Raw genomic sequence first — 22,627 nt, forward strand, 5'->3', positions numbered from 1 at the left:
GATCACCTCATCAGTGCTGCCCTATGGGAGAATGGAGAACAAAAGAAAGGAGAAGAGAGAAGGAAGGGAAGTAAAGAGGAAGAAGAGAGATCGAGAATGAGGCTGTGAAGAACCCTAGTTCGAAACCTGCTCTGATGCCATGTTAACAGGAATAAAACTAGAGCTGCATGCTTGGATAGTCTAAGGCAGACCCCAAGCCATATATTTATAATGAATAGAAAATATTACATGGACAGAACTGTCCCTAACAAAGCCGACATGGCTGTACATATCATAAAAGAGGTAAAAAGTCCAGAATACCCCCACGGTGTTTTGGCGCATACAATCCAACAGTTACAGAACATGTTTGTTCTTTTTATCCATTTCCCCAGTTGGTAGAACATGAAATCTAGAATTGGGAAGACTTTCTGGAAAGCAGTTCTAGAAAATGGGAAATCTTTCTTAGTTTAAGAAACAATGTTCCACTTGAATTCTTAGTTGTGAATGTTGATGTTCAAAAAAGGAAAAAAACCTTCTTTTGGTTACAACATCCAAAATATTTCATTGCAAAAATGGAATTTTCCTGACATAAAATTCTTCACCTGATGGCTTTGGCCTTCCCGGTTTATGAATAGTGTTTTGCCACATTCGGTTGTGTCAGCCCAAATACATGGGAAGGTTTAGTTTGAAATATTTAGCATTTAATTGTTATAATAATAATGCAATTGGGCTGGGCAAAGTGGTTAATGGGATGTTGGGTACATGAATGAACCCCTTTTCTAAGGGCAATCGGACGGTCATCAGGAGCATTAGCAGAAACAGGCACAGAATCAATAACAAGAGAGATGTTACCTGATGGTGAGGGCAGATCTGGTGGAGGCGCCGCAATGGGTAATGGCTGAGGATTGTACATGGTATCCTTTCGCCTGGATTTGTTCTGAGTGTAAGTTATCAAATCTGGAATAGCAAGAACAGCAGGTGGTTGTGGGACCAATGTCTCCCTCTGAACAGGAACAGGTACAGGTAGACTACCAACTACTAGTAACGGCAGCTCTTCTTCCTCAAGACTCTCCCCCTGAAGAGGTGTCATGAAATACGGTTTGGACTCGTGAAAAGTGACATCCAGGGTGACATAAAGACGGCGAGAAGGGGGGTGATGACATTTGTAACCCTTCTCAACAGTATGTTGTAGCCTATTGTATTTTTTCCCTTGTATGGCATATTCTACACATAGTTTAGTCCTATAACATACAACATTCAATAAATTTTATTTTTTTGGAAATATGCTTTAGTATTTAGAGCAAAATTTCAACCATTTTGGTCATTTACCAAAATTTCTATCAAAATCTAGCTGGTGGTTTCATTTTGAACAGGTCGAAACCGAGATAAACAGTTGAAATTTCAATATTTTCGCCAAAATTTTGAGCTATGATTAAGTTATTTCATTTTGAGTTTCCACTCCTTTCTGAGTATTCAGAAAGGAAAGTTCATTGCTTCTATGTTAGATCCTGGTTCCTTGATACTATTGATCTGATATATTAACTAATCAAATTACCTAGTAGACAGGGAAATACACTGAAACTATTACAATGCTTATTTAGTTTAGAAGTTCAGTGTCTAATATGGTTGCCAATATGTTTGTCTCCGATGTAGTTGCTTAAGAGTTACTAAAAGGGTATGCAAAAGCTAATTGGGTCTTGACAAACATAAGCTTGGTAGTAGTTGTACTTTTCTTCTTCATTTTGTTCTCTCTTGTTTATTTCTATTTCCTTTGCAGGCCTTGACATTAAATGCAGAACAGGCTATCTTAAGCAAGAACCTGGTAATTTTGTTGCCTTCAGAACTCTAATTTTTGTAGTCACATGCAACTATATTCTTTTGGAACAGTGATTACTTTATTTATGATAAGGGCTAATCTATTCTGAGATTTGTGTCTGTTGTTTGCATGTTAGGTGCAAAACAGTTATATAACTGGGTCAGGGTTCCACCAAGCAAGTAGTGCAAATGCAAGCAAATACTGACCGTGGTTAATAATAAAAAGAATCACAAATCATGTTAGTATGCCAATATGAATTAGCATCAGTTAACAATAAATAAAAGTGAAGCTATAAAATAAATAAATAAATAAAAGTGTGAACTCAGATTATTAAATTATTATATTACTGAATTGCCATGTGAAGTGAGGAGCACACCAACATCTAATAATATATAGAATCTTTTGTCTCGCATGACTGATTATTATTAGCCATGAAAATTTTAGTTAACAATTGAACTACTCATGGTTAATAATAAAAATTTTGAGAAAAGCTGGATGTCACCTAGGTAGGTTGTAAAAGTGTTGTAATTTATTTTCAATTGCCTTAAATACCCACAATGACAAAGGCATGATTGGCCAAAGAAAAAACCAGAAAGTAATTTCAAAAGTTAGTGGATGGGCCCCAGTTTTTTAAGAAAAGGTCATGCCATTAGGACATAAATGGACTTTGTGTACCATGTAAATCCATTAATGACATGTCGGCCAGATTAGGTGATCTTCATGAGCGTACAGGGAAAGTAACAGGGTGGCAGATTGGATGGCGAATCTCGCTTGTGATTCTATTTCATTCTCCAGGTTCCTCGCTATCAACCTTTTGCCTGGGGAGGTGCGTTGCATCCTCCGGGAAGATCGGGCTGGGTTGCCAGTCTTACGGAAATAGGGTTGGTCCTTGTCTTATCTTCGGCCCATTCTAGGGGTCGGTTGAGTTGTGAGTGTTTGCTCCTTTGGGTTGGGGTTAGGTGGCATGTCCCCCCCTTGTATTCTTTATTCAATTTTGATAATCAATAAAATTCTAGGGGCTGTCCCGGGTCCTAGATAAGGTTCGGGGAAAAAAAAAAAAAGGGTCATCTTCATGATGGCAGACTACTGAAGCATCCAACACTGTCTATAGCACTCGTCCTCTTATGGTTCCTATCACGAAATCAAGAACTGAAACCAATCCCTGCACACTCGAAGCAAGAGAAAGAGAAGAAAATAAGAAGAGAAGAGGCTTACAGTTAGTCAATGTGCATTAACCAAGAGCTGTAGGGTTTATTTAATAGTCAAAAATAAATTACATTACAAGTATACCCCTATCGACATCATGCCATATAAAAACTTTAGAGAAAATAATACCTAAATTACTCCTACGAGAGTAAACATAAGAGCATAGTTCGAGAACTCGCGAGATCTCGGCGAGTTTCTCGGTTTTTTGAGAAACCGAGACGAGATGGGATACCATACAAAATAATACAAGATCTTAGCGAGATCTCGGGTCGCCAATGGAAATGACCCATCTACTATGTATTTACTTACCTAATTCGACATATTTCGGCGAGATCTCGGATCTCGGGTTGACCCATGGAAATGAACCATCTACAATGTATTTAGTTACCTAACTCAACAGAACTCTTATACGCTTGCTGTGGAGCACTATATGCAACATTACAGCAACACTATGTTATGGGAAGACTATGTGACACTAGCGAGGACTGAATACGTGATTCAAAGTCATTTTATGTGATGATAGTTGTAACACTGTTAAATAGTTTGATGTATCACTTTAACATTTCTAATTCTTATTTAAGTTGTTTAGCTATTAATTGAATGTTTTGCTTGCTTTCTATTACTATATTATGTGTGGAGTAGGGTATTTTAGTACGTCGTCGCCTACCAACCTATGGTCCGAATTGAAACTTATATTTGGACTTTGTTTTTGCAAAATCTAATAGTGTCATTGTGTTTAAATGGCCTAAAATAGGCTGAATACCAAGTTTCAGACCCAAACTAGGTCTAAAACCCACCGAGCTGAGGCTTCGAGTCAAAAAAAAAAAAATGCACCAACTCGGCGAGATCTTGATTCGGCTCGGTTTTTCCAAGGGCCGAGTTGGTACCGAGACCCGAGTTTTAGTACCTTGCATAAGAGCATATAAACTTTAACACTCCCCCTCAAGTTAGAGTATATATATCACCCATGCCCATTTTGGGACAAACTTCCTGAATTCTTTAACAAAAGCTTGGTGAACAATCACCCAACTTATCTGCAGAAGCAACAAATGGAGCAGCAATTAGTTTTCTCATAACTACATCCCTCACAAAATAACAATTGACTTCATTGTGCTTGGTCCTTTCATGAAACATAGGATTACTTGCTATGTAGGTGGCAGCTTGATTATCAGAAAACATATCAATGGGTCTGGTAACTGGAAACCCAAACTCTTGAAGAATTGATCTAAATCACATTAACTCAGCCGCAGTATGAGCTATCTCTATACTCAGCCTCCGCAATAGACCTTGCCACAATAGTCTACTTTTTACTCCACGTAACAAGTTGCCACCGAGAAATGTACAATAGCTTGTGGTAGATCTCCTATCATCATCAGCTTTAGCTTAGTCTACATCAAAATATCCTACTTAGGGATGTAAATGGATAACCGAAATCCGAATCCGCATCTGTATCCATTTAGGGATATCCGTATTCGTTTAGAGATATCCGGAAAAAATCCGAATACTCTGATAAAAATCCGTCCGAAAAAAAAATCCGAATACTTAATAATAAAAAATTAAGTAAATAATGATTTTGAGGGTTTTTGAAGATTCAACAGGTTCTAGAATATGATGAAAAGAGAATCATGATCTAAGAGATATCCGCTAGGGGGAGGAAGGTCCGAGTTACACAAGGCAGAGATGTAAACGGATGGTTGAAAATCTGAATCCGATCCGCATCCGAATCCATTTAGAGGTATCCGTATTCAGCCAGGGAATATCCGGATGCAATCACATGCAATCCGTATCCGGTCCGTTTATATCCCTAATCCTACCAAATCAGCATGACCATTAGGTATATAAATGAGACCCTTACTAGGAGCCCCCTTAAGATATCGTAGAATCCAGCAGGCAGCCTACCAGTGAACCTTTTTAGATGATTCCATAAACTGACTAATCACACCAACAACAAAGGATATATCCGATCGAGTAGCAGTAAGATAGATAAGTGCCAACAAGTCTCCTATACTAATGTTTATCTGCTAAATCCACACCATCATCTATATTAAAATTCTGATGTAGGTCTATAGATGTATCAACAGGTTTGGATGCAAGCATACCAGTCTTAAGCAGAAGATCCAACACATATTTCCTCTGAAAGAAGCTCACACCCTTCTTAATCTGAATTTACTTCAATCCCAAAAAAATAACAAAGAACACATATCTTTCATCTGAAAATGTTATTGTAAATAAGATTTCACCTCGGCAATACCAGATGTGTTAGATATGATAATGTCATCAACATATACTACACCAATACAATCACTTGAAAATCCCGACGACAAACAAAAATTAAATGATCAAAATACACTGCAATAAACCAAATTGGATAACAACTGAACTGAACATATCGAACCAGGCTCTGGGCGATTGTTTCAATCCATAAATCGCCTTACGTAACTCACACTTTTTCTGCATTTTCCCCTTGAGCAACATACCAAGGAGGATGCTCCATATACACGTCCTCATGCAAATCACCATATAAAAGCACATTTTTAATATCCAGTTGATATAACGGCCATAAACATTCATTGTGAAAGAGATAAGTACCTGAATAGAAGTAAGTCTTGTAATCGGCGAGAATGTCTCGAAGTAGTCAACACCATATGTCTAAGTATACCCTTTAGCTACCAAACGAGCCTTAAGCCGCTCAATAGCGCTGTCAGGGTTATACTTAATAGTATACACCCTACGACATTTCACTAGATACTTATCTAGACTTTGGAAGTAAGTCTACCAGGGACCACGTTTAACGAGAAATTAGAGCATCCATCTCCACATCCATAGCCGACTTCCATCCAAGGTAAGATAAAGCCTCATGATAAGATGTAGAGATGGTATGAGATGATAAGGATAAGGCAAAACTATGTAAAGCAAATGGCAATTGAGAAATGGACACAAAGTTGTCAATAGAATATAAAACCATAGACCTTTGAGTAAAAGAATGGGTACCTTTCCTGAGAGCAACTGGTAAGTCTGGTAGGAGAAGACAAAGTAATAGGAACATCAAACATAGAATCAGACTATGAGGAAGAGGTAGAGCGACATCTAGTAGTGACAACATTTGACGATGTTGATAAACCAATAACGGTGGTTGTTGAGATGGAGACGAGGTGTCAACAAGAGGAAGTAGAGTAAGAACATGAGGGGACGAAAGATATCAGTTGCAATGTCAGGACCCTCAGCAGAATAATATGGTGTGTTTTCATAGAAAGTAACAGTAGTACTCACAAACACCGATAACCCTCCTGAGTACGAGAGTAGCCAAGGAAAATAGATTTTTGTACATGAAGAGATAATTTATGCGCCCCCAGTTGTAAAACATGAACAAAACAAACATACACAAAAACACGCGGTGATAAAGAAAACAAGGGTGAGTTAGGAAAAGCCATACCATCCGGTGTTTTATTTTTTGAAACGAATGAAGGCATGCGATTAATCAGATAACATGCAGCTAAACATCATCTCCCCAAAAGTTTTTTGGGACATTCATATTGTTGTTCCTAGGTTAACATTGAAAAGGGGGTGAATCAAGGTCTATAAAAACTCTTCCAAGTTTTTCTCTCGGTACTCTTTCCTTACACCCCTTAGTGTTCCCCTACTTTCTAGAATTCTTGGTACTCCCAATCACACACTACTTCCTAGAGCTGATATTTCTACATTGTCCACTATTGCCATTCACAAACTGTCATTGACACTAGCACACAATCATGTGATACACCTTGCCTCTCGACCACAGGCAGACATTCAATTCATGTGGCAAGGCCTATCCGGTGTGCACACCCTTCCTGTAGACATTCACCACACTCCAATATACACAATGATAAACAAATACAAAGAACACCAGATGTACGTGGTTCAATAATGTGCCTACTCCACGGGGAAATACCTTAACTAGGGTTTCATATTATACCCAATACACTACTCAAATTTTTACCACAGCAACAGCCCAGCAGACAAGCTCTGCTTTACACAACTACAACTATGAGGGTGTTACAACACCCAGCTTTAGACAGCAACAACTGTCAAGGATCTACTCCCCAAATTTACTCAGCACAAGACCAGGAGGGTGTTACAACTCCAGGCTTTAGGTAGCTACAACACTCAGTGATGTCCAGATGCAACTGGACAACTCAATAAACCAATTTGGGCTTATGAAATGCCCTATAATTTTTCATTTTCTAGTCTAGGTATTCAACCGACAAAACCTAGAATTAGCATATGAATACGGATACAAAAAAATACAATTGACAAAGCCAAGATGTGATGCTTATAACCCTGCTTGTCTTGTTCTTGGTATACGGAGTAGCTCTGAATGGGCAGTGGAGCTTCACAAGAGATGTCTTGACAGTGGAGACCTTTTCTTCCCTCTTCTTGTGTAGACTTGTGGAGGCTCACAAGGTCTTCAACTGTGGCATACACACACACACTTCTATCTTCTTTCCTTCTTCTCTTCTTCGTTCTCTTTTCTCCTCTAGGGCTTTTTCTTTTTCTTCTGTTACTTGCACTAACTCATCAAAGACTTCAATGATGCAAACCAACCCTTAAATTCTCTTCAATAAAGATTTAATGCACCTTGAAATGGTGGTGTTTCAATAAAGTTTGAGTCTTGGTCCACTCAAACTTCCTAAACTTCCATATCTCCCTCGTTCAAATGACCCATTTCGAATGGCATTGGAAAGAAGACTTGAGGGGCTACATTTAATATGAAGACATCTTCAACCTAGATTGAGTGCACGGTTCCCAAAAATGGTCTTGAACCTGACTGATGTGCAAACACTACTGTCTTCAACTAGCGTTCCATGCCTAAAGATCATACCATAAAGTCATATAAGTCATAGACCTGGACACATTGAGTTCCTCCCACATGCCTTTCAAAGAGTTATAGTTATCACCAATGGTTTACCATTCTGCTTGAAAAAGAAGAACTTTTCATATAAGTCATATACCCTGGACATATTCTTGTCTTTAGAATAGTTTTCTTCAAGATTATCCTAGAAACCTTTAGTTGTGGTATGAACACATTGGCAGCCACAAAAGGCTCCATACTATTCCACAGACAACAAAGTATTGTGGCATTTTACGTTGTTCACTCTTTGTATTCGGTAGAAGTCATACCAGGCTGTGGGTTGGTCAGATAATCCATTTTCTGTTCGACAGTAATATATATACCCTTACAGCCTGTGCCCAGGGTAAATAATTGGATGCCCCTTTAAGTTTGATAGAAGTAATTTGGACGTTGGCTGCGTCAACAAGGGTTTTTGAATCAGCCATTATAGATGAAGGATACCTGATAGTACCAATGAAATAAACCAGCAGCCAATAGACAGTCTCAATGAAGACTAAACAGCAGCCACTGAAGGATACTTATATAAACACTAACCAGCGGCAACATCACCAATGAGAATCAATGCTGACCAGATACAGCTTTTAACAAAAACCTAATATAACCTTTCTCTGATAGGTCCCCAAATCTGGTCAGATATAATAGGTAAACGAGGAAGAAAACTCCCACAATTTTAAACAGATCTGATGAAGAGATAATGTTCAGCAGTAATATAAAGTGATGATGAAATCACAGGACCACAGTTAGGGTGATTTCAAATATCAGAAAAACAAGGTGTCAAAGTCGACGGGCCCTTTCAGAGCGATCAATAATACCCAAAAATCTCGGACAGATCTCAAGCAATTTAAGAATTGATTCTGTCAAGAAAACCCAGAAAACAGGTTACTGCCAGCTCTTGGAGATTTCTAATTACTCCACCTCGGAGGCTTGGATCAGTCTCAAACTTAGGTCGAAGGATCTAATTGGGGGGGGGGGGGCTTCAATGCCCTAATTATCAAGCAAATCTCGTGGACAGATTTGGATTAATTTCAGATACCGATTCTGCCCAAAAAAGCTCAAAAAACAGGGTAGCTCCAGGCTTATGAACTCAATAAAATTCTGCAGGAAACTCGGTTCAGATGAGGGGAAAACACCAAAGGCTTACTGCTGCACATATTGATCTACGTATAGATGAGGTAGATCCATCTTCCATGGTGCTCCAAGCAAGGGGGAAACAGTTAGCAATATATGTAGAGAGAGAAATTTAGTTTATTTTCATGTAGTTTCAGATAAGGTTCCATATAGCAAATATGGCAGCATAGGCTGCTGCAAACCAGAAAAGAAAATCCTCAAAAGACTTTCTAACCAGAGAAAAAAAAAGTAGGAATTTCTTAACAGAGCTCTGATACCATATGACAATATATCAAATCTGTAAAGCAGCACCTACAAGAGAAAGAGGAGGAAGAGGAAGAAGAAGAGAGAGTAAGAGAAAGGACCATGATGGACTCAGAATATCCTATCATGGTCAAGCCTCGCCACTTTATTATGTTAAGTAGTCGACTCTCAGTAGGAAACCTACTAAGAGTCTGTCTAATTACAAAAGAAGTAAATAACAAAATAAAAGACACCCACTACAACTCAACATCACCCCACGATTCAGCGAAGGGAAACTCCCCTGACGGTGCACTTTAACAGATTGTTTGGTAGCTATTCTTTCTCCTATAATTATATTGCTGTGTTGCAGATATTTTATTTACTTTATGAATCTTCAGAATCATAACTCGTCTTTTCGTTTTTGTTATCCATGCATATTATGAAGTAATTCTGGAAGTCTTGAACTACTTATTGTGACATTTTCTTGCTCTGCCTAACTTTATATTTTTTATAGGCAATCTTACGCTCAGATCTTCCATTCTACATGGTCCCATTCACAACAAGAGATCTTGTATTCAGGAAACCTGAGGTTTGTTAGACATGAACACCTCTAGCTTCAGAAAGCCTGATTGTTATAAGGGTTTTATCGTGTGCACAGTCTTAACCCAAAAAACATTCTAGTTCTTAGTGGTTTAAAGTTAGTGGATTATCCTACCATCCAACTATAATATTCTGTCTTACCAAGTCCAAATCAAAGTCCGTATGGTCACTTTCTTGTCCTACCAACAGAGGAACACTGATAAGGGAACAATGATGTGTGTTTTTATATAATATATATATTCTGGCTCGTCCAACTGTCGGTTGACCTTTTGGATAGATAGGAAAATTATACTTTTTCCATGTCCCTGGGATGAATGGTCTTCTGCCATGTGAATAGGTGATTTGGCATTTTTGACTATTGTATAGGTTGCTTACTCCCTTTATCTTCCATGTGTCAATTCTTGTGTTTCATTTCAACAATGTGGCCTACCATGTATTTAATTTTCCCCCTACTCTTTTCAATTGCTGTACTGTTTTAAGAATCATTGATTTTTCGAACTTTCTTCAAAGTTGGCTAAAACTTGCCACAAGTAGAGGATGATTGGACAATATGCTACTGCCATGTGGCAGAAAACAAAGGCTCATGGAGAGAGCTTATCTCCACATGGTATCGGGTGAAATGAATAAAATATAAGATTTATGCCTTATGGTCTATGAAGCCATTCAAATATTGAGTTCTAAAAAAACAAATAAAAATAAAATCAAATGAATTGGTTTCACATTGGGTGGTTAGATGTGTTTCAAAGGTGAATTTTGTGGTTTTCTTTCCATATGAGGGTATGGTTTAGTAACTTATCTGATTGTTTGGAAGAGAAACATCTCCTAGAGAGAGAGAGAGAGAGAGAACTTGAAAAATTCTTTACTGGTTGCATAGGCACCTCCATTTTCTTCATGTTCATGTAACTTTTCTGACAATAGACCTGATCTGGAGTGGTTGCAGGACAATGGAGAGAAATTCACCAGCCTCTTAACGGCCATAAGTGCTTATGCGGAAGGATTTTCCGCGGATCATATCATTAGAAGAGCATTTTCTTTGTGGGGAAAGTTCTAACTGATGCCATGTTCATAGATGCTCGAGTACGCATGCATTTGGACGCCCAAGTTCTTATAGATTAGGATATGGATTTATAGGGATACCCAATCAGGAACATTTGTAATTATTGATAATGGAAAAAATTCGAGTGAAAGTGGTACAAAAAAAAGAAAAGAAAGAAAGAAAAGAAGCAGCAAGGGCCAGTGACCAATGTTTAGAACACGATCCTGCGAATAAATAAGCCCCAAAATTTTCAGAGGCACATGCAATTAAATGCCATTTTGAGCATCCAGATGCCATTATTGAATGTTTGTAAATTTTTTTTTTCGAAAAAATGTGAGACAGCTGAATGGGATTGTTGAGACTGCACCTAGTGTGTCCCAAACATTTCCAGTGTTTAGTGCTTCTCCTTAAAATCCTGCTACTAAGAAGTTGCATGCTGGTGTAGTTGCCAAGGCCTTTCCTCCACTATGGGGGATTGTGTTGGGGTGAAAGGTTAAAAGTCAGTTATCTTTTTCATTTCATAGTCAATGCGAAGATCAGATTTGCTTCATAATCCTCCGATGAGGAGTTGATAAAGAAATGCTTGATTGCAATGGTTGACGGTTGAGCTTTGAATTCATGGCATGAACAAGGGCTGGGAAGTCTATGTTTGATAAGATAAGGAATTTCATGTATGAATATATGTTGTTGAGGGGTTGGGCTGGGTCGGCCGGGAGAAGTTCTCAAGGGTGTCATTCTATTCTTTTACCATTGTCGTCCATGGTTTCCTTGTCGGCGCGAAGGGTTTTGTATGCAAAACTAGTCCAAGCAATGGCAGTTGACATGTCAAATTTCAGACAAAATTATGTCAAAATTGTCTCACCATTACTACGCTGCACAAGTAGGTGTGCTGTCCACAAACGGAAATGCAGGAGTCCCATGCTATCCAATCTTCCATGAGAGTTTTAGCATTTTAAAGACTATAACATTGAAGTCAATACCTAAAACAGACTTTTTTTTAATTTTTTTTTAATAATAAGCAAAAAATAATATCAACAACCAACATTTACATTGTTTCCATTTACAACAAAATGATGCCTGTGAGTTAAGGCAAATTGAATCAAAAAGTTACGAAAAGTCTGTAAAGGAAGCTCCTGATGAAAAGTTATATGTGTCCTTGGGATAGCATCCACAACCTTCAAAAACTGGGGAACGAGGTACCAAGGCCAAGGAAGCTTTGGGGTAGGTAAGAACTCCAACAGCTTTTCATTCAAACATCAGATCTCCTTGATGTTAACTTGCATGTTCAGAGCAAAATCAAGCCCTTTTTCTATGCTTGTAAGCAAAGACTCCAAAATCTGACCAGTATCCAAAAAACCTGCGGCGATCAAAATAAACTGTCCTTCTAACAGAATGCAGTAGGACCATCCCACTCTGTCTAGGACAGGATTAGAAGATCCTGCCATAATCTAATTTAGGTAAAGACTTATAAATATCAAAAAACCTTCCCATGACTTACCTTGTTTTGATAATGCCATATAAAGTAGCAAGTTATAATTAGAACAGAGAAAAACCATGTAAGTATAGGTTTATCAGAACTATATCTAGAGAATAAGGCTAAACAAAGTTGATGCAAAGTAAGAGCTGAAAGATATTCTGTTCTCAGTCTCAAAGGGACTGAACCCCATATACGCTTAATCCAGTCACAAGATAGAAAAAGATGATGGGTGGACTCAATACAAGTTTCACAAAAGACACAATAGGAGTCCATCTGACTCCATTTCGAAAGATTAGCTTTAACTGGAAGACATGCATATAAGACATGCCAAAAAAATATCTTAAATTTAGGATGCAGAGGAAGTTTCTAAGAGAAACGCCACCAAGTAGAGTGTTGAGTATTTAGGGGATGCCTAGGCATCAAAAATTTTGCCACTATCTTGGTAGAAAACCTACCTTCCTTGGATAAAGTACAAACCCATCTGTCATCATCACTAGAATATTAGGAATTTATTTAGCATAAACAAAAGGTAAACGATCATAAAGCAAGGGTAAATTCTAATGACCATTGATCAATAAACTACCAACAGATTCTCTAGATATGGAATGATCCGTACCCGGGAAAGAGGGAGTCCAAGGGTCAATCCAGAAAAAAGAATCCCTATCATTGCCAATATGTCGCAAAACCATAGTCTGAAGGGTAGGCAGCACATGAGCAATGCTATTCTAGGGCCAAGATCCTCTCTTGGCCAAGACTTTTGGGTCAAACACAAGAGAATTTGGGAAATACTTAGTTTTTTCAAAACTTTGACCCAAAGATTTATTTGAAATAAGTCTCCATCCTAGTTTCAAATTTAAAGCCTTGTTGTGAGTGTCAGCCTTTTTGATACTCAACCCTCCTTGTGACATAGGTGAACAAATTTTGTTCCAAGCAACTAAACAAGTTTTCTTAGAAGAATTTGTAATGTCATTCCAGAAATTGAGACAAGATAGCATCAATAGATCTACAAATCTCAAGGGGGCAGAGAAAGCAGGACATCAAGTGGGATTAGAAGCCAAAACTGACTGAATAAGCACTTTCCTTCCAGCATACGAAAGGTAGTTAACTTTCCAGGAGGACAATCTATTCTTCATTATTCTAATCACAGGATATAAATCTTGACACTTAGACCGAGAATAAATTAGGTTAGTTCCAAGATAAATAGAATTCTTTGCCTCCTTTATGCCAATTAAGGAGCTCAAACTCCTTCGGTCAGAAGCAGAGACATTCTTACTAAAGATCCCAATCTTACCAAAATTAATTTCATGACCAAAGATATCCGAGAAAAGATCAAGCACAGATTTAATGGTTAAAATGTCATCTACAGAAGCTCTGTAGGAAATAAGAGTATCATCTGCAAATAATTAGTGAGAAATCTCAAGGGCAGACCGGGCTACCTTGATTCCTCTAAAAAAACCCAAGATTTTTATAAGCAAATAGTAATCGGGACAAGACCTCCATTGTCGTAATGAATGAGTACGGACTAAGGGGACAACCTTGATAAAGACCCTAGAGGACTTAAAGCAATCAAAAGGGCTTCCATCCAATTTAATAGAAAAGGTAGGAGAAGAGATCAGGTTTAAAATCAGATCACTCCAATTATTTTCAAAACCAAGAAACTTAAACACAACACTAAGAAGTCCCCGTTCAATCTTGGCATAAGCTTTTGCCATATCCAATTTGATGGCCACAAAGCCATCTTTACCTTTTTTTATGATTGAGATAATGGAATACCTCATGGGAAATTGTGACATTATCAGAAATTTGACGCCCATGGATGAAAGCACTCTGAAATGGGGAAATGAAAGAAGAAATAAAAACCTTTCAAACGACTAACAAGAACCTTGGCTAAAATTTTATAAGAAACATTACACAGACTGATAGGTCTAAAGTCAGACACTGTAGAGAGTAGAGTATGATTAACACCATGGAGGCGAGGCAACAAGAGAAAAAACTGGATACAAAAAAGAAGACGTTAGCAGATAATAAATCCAAAATTTCTGGTAAAAGTAAGCCTGAAAGCCATCAATCCCCAGAGCTTTCAAAGAACCTAGAGAAAAACCACTTTTCTAACTTCATCCATCAAAGGAGGGGAAACAAAAAAGTGGGCATCCGCATTAGAAACAATAGGATAAAAAAGGCAATCAACAAAAGAAGGGTCTAAAGGGTTAGAAGTAGTGTAGATAGAAGAAAGATGAGATGCAAAAGCATGAGCAATACCTCTAGAGTCCTCAATTCTAACACCATCCTCATCCAAGATAAATTCAATACCTGTTTCTTAAGTTTAAATTAGTGACCTTGTGGTAAAATCTGGTATTCTTGTCCCCATCTTTGATATGAAGATGTTTGGATTTTTTAAGGCAAAATGATTCCTCAGCCTCAAAAATTCACTGGATCTGATTGAACAGGTGCTTGAGGTCAGCCTTTGAGGAAGAAAAATCATCCTCCAGAGAAGAAAACTGCTGAAATAAGTTTAATTTTAGAGAATCAATATGACCAAAAACAGAGCTATTCCACTGTCTAAGCTAGCCAGAGAAGCAAGTTTGACATTAAGAGAGTAAGAGCCTATAAGATTCCACTTATTGACACAAAAAGAGGTAAAATCAGGATGATGAGTCTAGGCTTCCTGAAAGTGAAAAAAGTATTAAGTAGACTCTCCTTTGGTTATTGTTGATCAATGCATTCATTCTTCTTCTAGTATCTGCCGTCCTCTATTAAGTAATCTTTTCACCCCCTAATTTAATGACAAAGCTCACTAAAATCTAAGGCTGTCAATTCTGCCTATTGAAGGCCCTACCTGCTCTTGATGGTGAGGGTAAGGGTGCCATTTCTTACCTCATCTAATTGCCAGCGAGTCTAAATGAGGGTCTTTAAGTAATTTCATAATGTAAATAATATATTGTTGAATGTATATATAAAACATTGGGCTTTAGCCCATAACAACTCAAAGTCTAGCAACCAGCAGCCATACCCTTAGCCCTATAGGTGTGGCACATTTCATTGTGAATTTTTTGTTCAATGGAAGGGAAGAGAAGATATTATAAACTAAACAGAAAGAAAATCACATACATTGTCCTCAACAAATCATCTAAGCTTATGGGCAACTGAAATTCTCTCTCTATTTTGTTTTGCATAAAACAAACTTTTGAAAAAGATTTAGTCTGGTTTCTTATATCCCACAAAAGAGTAAAAATCTCTCAAGGTCATTCCTCATTCTCTTCCTCCTGTCATTCTTCTAAAGTTTTGCAATCAGTTCAGATGTCGATCTTTGAGGCGCCTAGCTCCTTTGCTCTTTGCAATCCATTGAAGATGGCTCTTGCCTCTGACTCTTGTGTGCTCCCTGCAAAACCAAAATATTAACAAAACAATTTTCAAAAGCACAAATAGCTGCCCAGCCAGCTTCATTAGACTCTTTAAAAAGGATACCATCACAAATAATTGTAAAAAAAATCTAGGTTAAGGAGAAAAAAAAAATCAAAAAGAGAGAGTAAATGGTGTATTATTATCATCTTTGCAATTCTGCTTTAACTCTCATAAATTCAAATCCGTGAGCCATCTATCAATATTTTTTAGAAATATCCTTGAATTGGTTTTGAGGAGACAATGGATTGGTTTCTAGCAGTCCAAATAAAATAACTGCTATAGTAAAAACAGATAGGATGTTATATTTATCCTTTTTAGACAACTCAAAAATTTTAAAGAAATTCTCAAAAAGAAACAATAAGGAAGGTGCTAATAGAAATTCAGGTTTTTAAACCCAAGGACCTGCAGCCCATATTCGTTTTGAAAAACAGCAAAAAGCAAAAACATGTCAAATGGATTCTCTACTCCCATTGCACAGAGCACATGAATCATCAATAGGTATAAAGCAGTACAATATGAACTATTTTTTTTTTTATTTTTTTTTATTGTTCCGTCTAGGAATGCTTAGACATTAATTCATTTATATCTTTCTTTTCTTTAATATATTTTTTGCTGACCTTAAGCAAAAAATGTTAGATTAATTTGATCCGAATAGGGACAAAATCCCAAAAGCCAGGATCTTCATAGGACATTCAAGAACACAATCAAATAAATAATAGAAAACAGGGATAGAACCACCAACCTTGTTTTGCATCCATAGTGACGATGATCACAACGAAAAATAAAGATCAAAGATCTAGGTGCTTCCCCTCTATTCCCAAAGTAACTGGCTTGATGAGAATACTCTATGCATAGGGATGATGAACACTGAATATCTCCCTCTCTGTCCAGAATGCACTCCTCAATAGAGATTGAGAATAATTAGTTGTTATGGGTAGAGGGGGGACCTAGCTTTCTTTATATAATAATTCTATAGGGTTCGACTCATCACAGTCCCAATAGGAATCTATCAGCCCACACTAAAGCCAGTCCATATAGGATTCCTAATATAACCCAATGACCCCCTTAATTAAACCAATACCATAATTAGCCTGAGTTTTAGGTTATTTAATATTAGTCCATAATAAAAAATATAGAATTTTATTCCAAATATAATTTTAACATTCTCCCACTTGAACTTATATTAAATCACTCATTTTTAAAGAGATTTAAAATCAGTTTTAACTAAAAAAAATCACAGGCTAACAACCTTTAAGAAAACTTTATGTGCACATTTTTTAAAAACAAATTGGTCTACAGGTTGTATTAGAAAATCAATCATGTCCCATAGAGTTTTAGATACTGAATCATGACAGTAACTGTATCTATGATCAAACGACACAGAGCCTTCCATGGTCACGAGAGCCCTCAACTCTACTAACATGAAGGTAATGTGGTAGTGTGACAACGAGATAATACTCACATAGTGATTCCTTATGTATTATCCATTTGTCAATCCAAAATTTCTCTTCTTTAAGTGGCACAGGCTCACTAGAGAAATAATCTTTATGATTCCAACGAATCTGTATGTCTCATCTTGAATAACTCAAGTTTTACTTTATGTGTTATAAGACATACCTTTAGGCTAATAACTTAATGCCCCAGCCTTGCTTAAGGTTAACACATTTCTTAAGACTTTAAAACAAAAAATATATACATCATGTCAATAAATAAAACACTCATGTGTTCAAAAGAAACTGCATGCAATGACATCTGATATATATAAGCCAAAGTTTACCACATGGTAAAAATTACAGATGAAAAGAAACTTTATTATATAATGGAACAAAATCAACTCCCACTAACCAATCGCATCCCACGATGCACCTAAGCCCATGCTTATGACATATCTTTCAAAACACAAGGGCGAAGAACTTTGATTAGGGGATCTGTAACCATATCATCTGTACCAATATGCTCCACTACAATACCTTTCTGTACTGTCTCCTTTATGGTCAAATACTTGACCTTCATGTGCTTAGACCCTATAAATCATTTATTGTTGTTTATAAACAACACAACAAAGCTATTATCACTATATATCTGGATGGGTCTATCCACAAAATCTAAAATGGTCAATTATTTTATGAGATTCCTGACTCAAATAACCTGAGTAGCAGCCCTATGGCATGCTACAAACTTTACCTGTATAGTCGAAGTGGTCACCAATGTCTGTTTTGTACTGTTCCATGATACTACCCCTCCTGCCATCAAGGAAACATAACCAGATGTGGACCTCCTATCATCCTCACAGCCAACAAGGTTGAAATCTGTATGACGTACTAGCTTGAGTTTAGAAACGTGTTTGTATGTTGCATACAATCTTTTGTCCCTTTCAAGTACCTCAATACTTTCTTGGTAGCAACACAATGGCTAAGACCAGGATCTGACTGATATCTACCAAGAAGACCCATCACAAAGCCAATATCTGGTCTGGTACAGATCTGAGCATACATGATACTACCTAGTGCGCTAGCATAAGACACCTTCTTTATTTCATCCCTCTCAGCTTCATTTTTCGGGCACTGTGTCGAGCTCAGTTTGTCACCCTTGAGAACAGGAACATTTCCAGGTTTGCAATCCAGCATACTGAACCTCTCCTGAATACGATCAACATAAGCCCTCTGAGAAAAACTTAGTAAACGGCAAGAACAATCCCTATGGATCTCAATGCCAAGGACAAAAGAAACCTCACCAAGGTCCTTCATGTCAAATTCCCTAGATAATAGTTGTTTTGAGTTATGCAACATTCCTAGGTCACTGCTAGCAAGCAGGATATCATCCACATAAAATATGGGAAAGCAGAATTTGCTCCCACTGACCTTGTGATATTTACAGTCCACAAAACTGAATGAAGTCATGACACTGTCGAACTTCAAATACCACTGCCTGGAAGCTTGTTTGAGATCGTAAATAGACTTCTTCAGTCTACACAAGATGGTCTGAACCATCCACCGTAAAACCCTTAGGTTTAATTCAACAAGCTCCTAAACATCATTAAGTTTCATCGATTGCACCTTATCTCTCATCACATCTAACCACAAATCTAACTAAGGACTAGAGACAACACCCAAATAAGTAACTGGATCAACCACACAACCTATGTCGTAATCATGTTCTCCTAGATAGACCCCATAGATAGATGATATAGCTGAATTTCTCTCCCTGATGGATTTTCGTAATGGTGCTACCACTGCCTCACCCTGAATCTGAGGAATCTCAGTTGGAACTGCATCAATGATAGGATCCTCAACCGCTTCTTGATTAAGAGGAATCTCATCAGGTGCTACATGAATGTCAGGGACCATATCAATATCAGGCTCCTGAACTCCAGCAGGTGTAACCAATGACGTAGTATGCCCCACATCCATCTAAATAGGTAGAAGAACAGGTACTGATGTACCAACCATGTCACTATCTTGAACAGTCTGAGAACAATCATCCTTTTCGGTCACATCAAATTCCAAAAACTTCGCTGTCTATGAGTCCACAATCCTAGTGCCTCCGCAAGGATTACAAAATTTATATCCCTTTGAATGATCTGGGTAGCTGATAAAGTAGCAACGAGTAGTCATCGGATCCAACTTGTTTAAAGTCGGACGATATAGTTTTACTTCTGCGGGGCACTCCAAACTCTAAGATGGTTTAAACTGGGTTTACCAGGTACATGGTTAAAGATATAAAGAGTAGTTTTCAAAACCTCTCTCATAAGAACTTAGGTAAATTCGTCCTACTAACCATACTCCTTACTAGTGCGGTTATGCCTTTCGGCGACACCATTTTGCTCAAGACTTCCTGGCATAGTAAAATGATCAACTATCCTAGAGTCCTCTAGGTATTTGGCAAACGGGTCCTTAAGCTATCCAGCATCGCCATGTCTGCCATAATACTCACCCCCACGATCGGATCTAACAATTTTAATAACTTTCCTCAGCTGTTTCTCAACTTCAGTCCTAAAAATCTTGAACTTGTCAAGAGATTCAAACTTTTCTTTAATTAAGAACAGATAGTCATATCAGGAATAGTCATCTGTAAAAGTGATGAAATAAAAATTTCTACACAATGTGGTTAAATATGGACCATTAATGTAAGTATGAATGACCTCCAACAGGTCAGAACTATGGACTGCAGTTTTTTTCTTTATTTTGGTCGTCTTTCCCTTACAATAGTCTACACAAGTTTCTAGATCACTTTTGAGAGTAGGTAGAATGTCAGACTTTATCAGCCTTTCCACTCTTGCCTTAGAAATATGACCTAACCTCTTATGCCACAATGTGAAAAACCATTCATTAGGTAAGGGTCTTTTAGAAACAACGTTTTCAACATTATAAGAGGCATAGATATCATTGGGAGATAAACACGGTCTGTACAATCCATTGGACATAATTCAGGAACCAACTTTACTTGAATTAAAAAACAAATTAACCATACTGTTCTTTATTTCAAAATGGTAACCACTAATGTCCAAAATTGAAACCGGTATTAAATTTCGCTTGAAGGACAGTACATAAGAAGTGTTCTTTGAAGTCAAATTAAAACAAAAAACTAATAATAAAATGATATCTCCTACGAACTCTACGTCAACATATCCATCGTTTCCTACGACAAGCTTTGATTCATCCTGATTTGACCTCCTCCGATTTATGAACCCCTATATGGTAAAAGCAACATAATTAGTTGCCCAGCCATCTAGCCTCCAAGAACTGGATGAGGCTTTTGATAGATTGGATTCACAAACAAAAGTCAAAGAATCATTACTTGATGGCTTGGGTTTTGATAACCAAGCCTTGTATTTGTTGCAGTCCTTCTTTATGCGACCATTCTTCTTACAAAAGAAGCAGCGATCACTCTCTTTCTTGGGTCCCAAATTGTTAATTCGATCGAACTCTTTTTTGGTAGACTTATGAGCATGGTTTATAGACTTTTTGCTCTTATAGGATTTGGAAGTAAAAAGGGCAGTGTGGGGTTTATCTTTCTTTAATTTCTCTTCCTCAGATACAACTCTAGAAATAAGGTCATTAATACTTCAGAAACCATCCTGGGAAATGTAGTTGATTTTGATGATACCAAATTCAGAAGGTAGGGTATTAAGGACTTGATGAACAATCAAGGCATCAGGAAGAACAATATTCAAGGCTTTGATTTTGGTTTGATAGTCAACCATCCAAATAATATAATCCTTAACACCCCCAAAACCATGATATTCCATATTAAATAGCTCTTGCAGAAGTGTCCCAATCTCAGCATTCGATGAAACTCTGTATCTCTTAGACATTGCATCTAACAATTTCTGGCAGTACATTGGTCAGGCATACCACTTTTTAAGTGTTCCGATATTGACCTCTTTATGGACAGCATACTGAGTCGATTACTCTTTTGCCAACCATGCAGCATGCACATATTTTTCATCCTCAGTACTATCAACTGTTAGGTCCATTGGTTTATCTATAATAAGGGACGTGTGCACATCTGTCATCCCCATGGCAAACATAATGTCCTCTTTCCACTTCTTAAAATTTAACCCAGTAAGAATCTCAATAGTGACCATGTTATTGTTGACAAAAAACAAAGTGACTGAAAATTTAAACAATGAACAGTACAATAATCAGCATGATGCAAGTACAGCTTAGAACCTTATAAGAAAATGAGAATTTTACACACATCATTGTGAAAACACATTTGGGCTGAATTCCCAACATGCAATTATAAAAATCTCTACATACCAGTGGCCATGGGAATACAACTCAACTTTCAGAATCCACCACCTTTGGGTGTGCAGAGTTCTAGGGTCGGCCTATTCACATGCATACGGTATATGTACCCCTTCAAGTATATATGATCACCACCCTTGGGTGTATGACCACACATCAGAGTTATAGGACATCCCACAAATATATGAGACTAGTGTTTCACAAATCCAACAAGGAAGGTCACTTTAGCGGCTACATCCTGTCGAACCCATAAAACCCTCTCTGGGATTTTCCAAAATTACTTACATCCTTATTAATTTGTGTTATTTTACAACTTATGACAAGAGGCTTAATGTCTCAAAATAAACACAAATATGCCAACAGTACTGTTTATCAAAGTAGGTATTCTAGCAAGTCAAAAAATTAGTTTGGTTCCCAATGGAATAAACCGACAAATTCCAGAAAATGGCATGCATCAATAGAATATCAAAAATATTTAAAATATGCATATTTTATCAAAACAGAGGGTACCACTGTGTAGAGCACAGAAAAACAGAGCCAACACATAAAACGAGACCCCAAACAGAGTCTCATAGCACCTAAAAAAGCGGTTGACTATCCTGGTTCAAACCGGTCCTTACGATAAAACCAAATCAATCCCGGTCTAACTGGTCCGATCCAACTCCCGATCCAACTGGGTCCGGGTCAACCCCAAACGGGTTAACAGGTCGGGCTATCGGGTAAAAAAATTGGGTCGACTCAACCCCGAGCGGCGCAGGTTAGCATATCCTTGAAATTGTTAGGGGCGCACGATAGCAAAACCCCAATAAACCATTTTTTTTTTTTACTATTTAGTCGGAGAGTGAGATCCACTCGCGGCTTCCGTCGACGACGATCCACCCATGCAGATGCTCAGCTCTCCGAGCCCTACACGCCCATGTGATCAGATTTCACTTTTGCCGAAGAAAAAATCCGACAGTGAGCCAGTGTCTGTACGGGTTTTCCAAAAAATTTGATTTGAAACGAAAAAATTTTGATTCCCTTAACATGATCTATTATTTTGAATCCACATAGGTTCAAGAACGGAGTTATGGAGGCTCTGATACCACATGTTAGATTAATTTGATCCGAATAGGGACAAAAT

General features: G+C 37.7%; 1 protein-coding gene across 3 annotated transcripts in view; it reads left to right on the forward strand.

The window, feature by feature from the left end:
- LOC122654576 (DNA polymerase I) overlaps positions 1-10,996 on the forward strand; it is a 110,480-nt gene extending 99,484 nt beyond the window's left edge. For all 3 annotated transcript variants that reach the window (XM_043848721.1, XM_043848722.1, XM_043848720.1), the window contains 3 exons: positions 1,757-1,801; positions 9,754-9,828; positions 10,780-10,996. In XM_043848721.1, the coding sequence (XP_043704656.1) occupies positions 1,757-1,801; positions 9,754-9,828; positions 10,780-10,890 (231 nt within the window). In that variant the 3' untranslated portion in view covers positions 10,891-10,996. The remainder of the gene's footprint in view (positions 1-1,756; positions 1,802-9,753; positions 9,829-10,779) is intronic.
- Positions 10,997-22,627: the final 11,631 nt, after the last annotated feature.

The sequence above is a fragment of the Telopea speciosissima genome, chromosome 3 (assembly GCF_018873765.1).
Source record: "Telopea speciosissima isolate NSW1024214 ecotype Mountain lineage chromosome 3, Tspe_v1, whole genome shotgun sequence".
Classification (NCBI taxonomy): domain Eukaryota; kingdom Viridiplantae; phylum Streptophyta; class Magnoliopsida; order Proteales; family Proteaceae; genus Telopea; species Telopea speciosissima.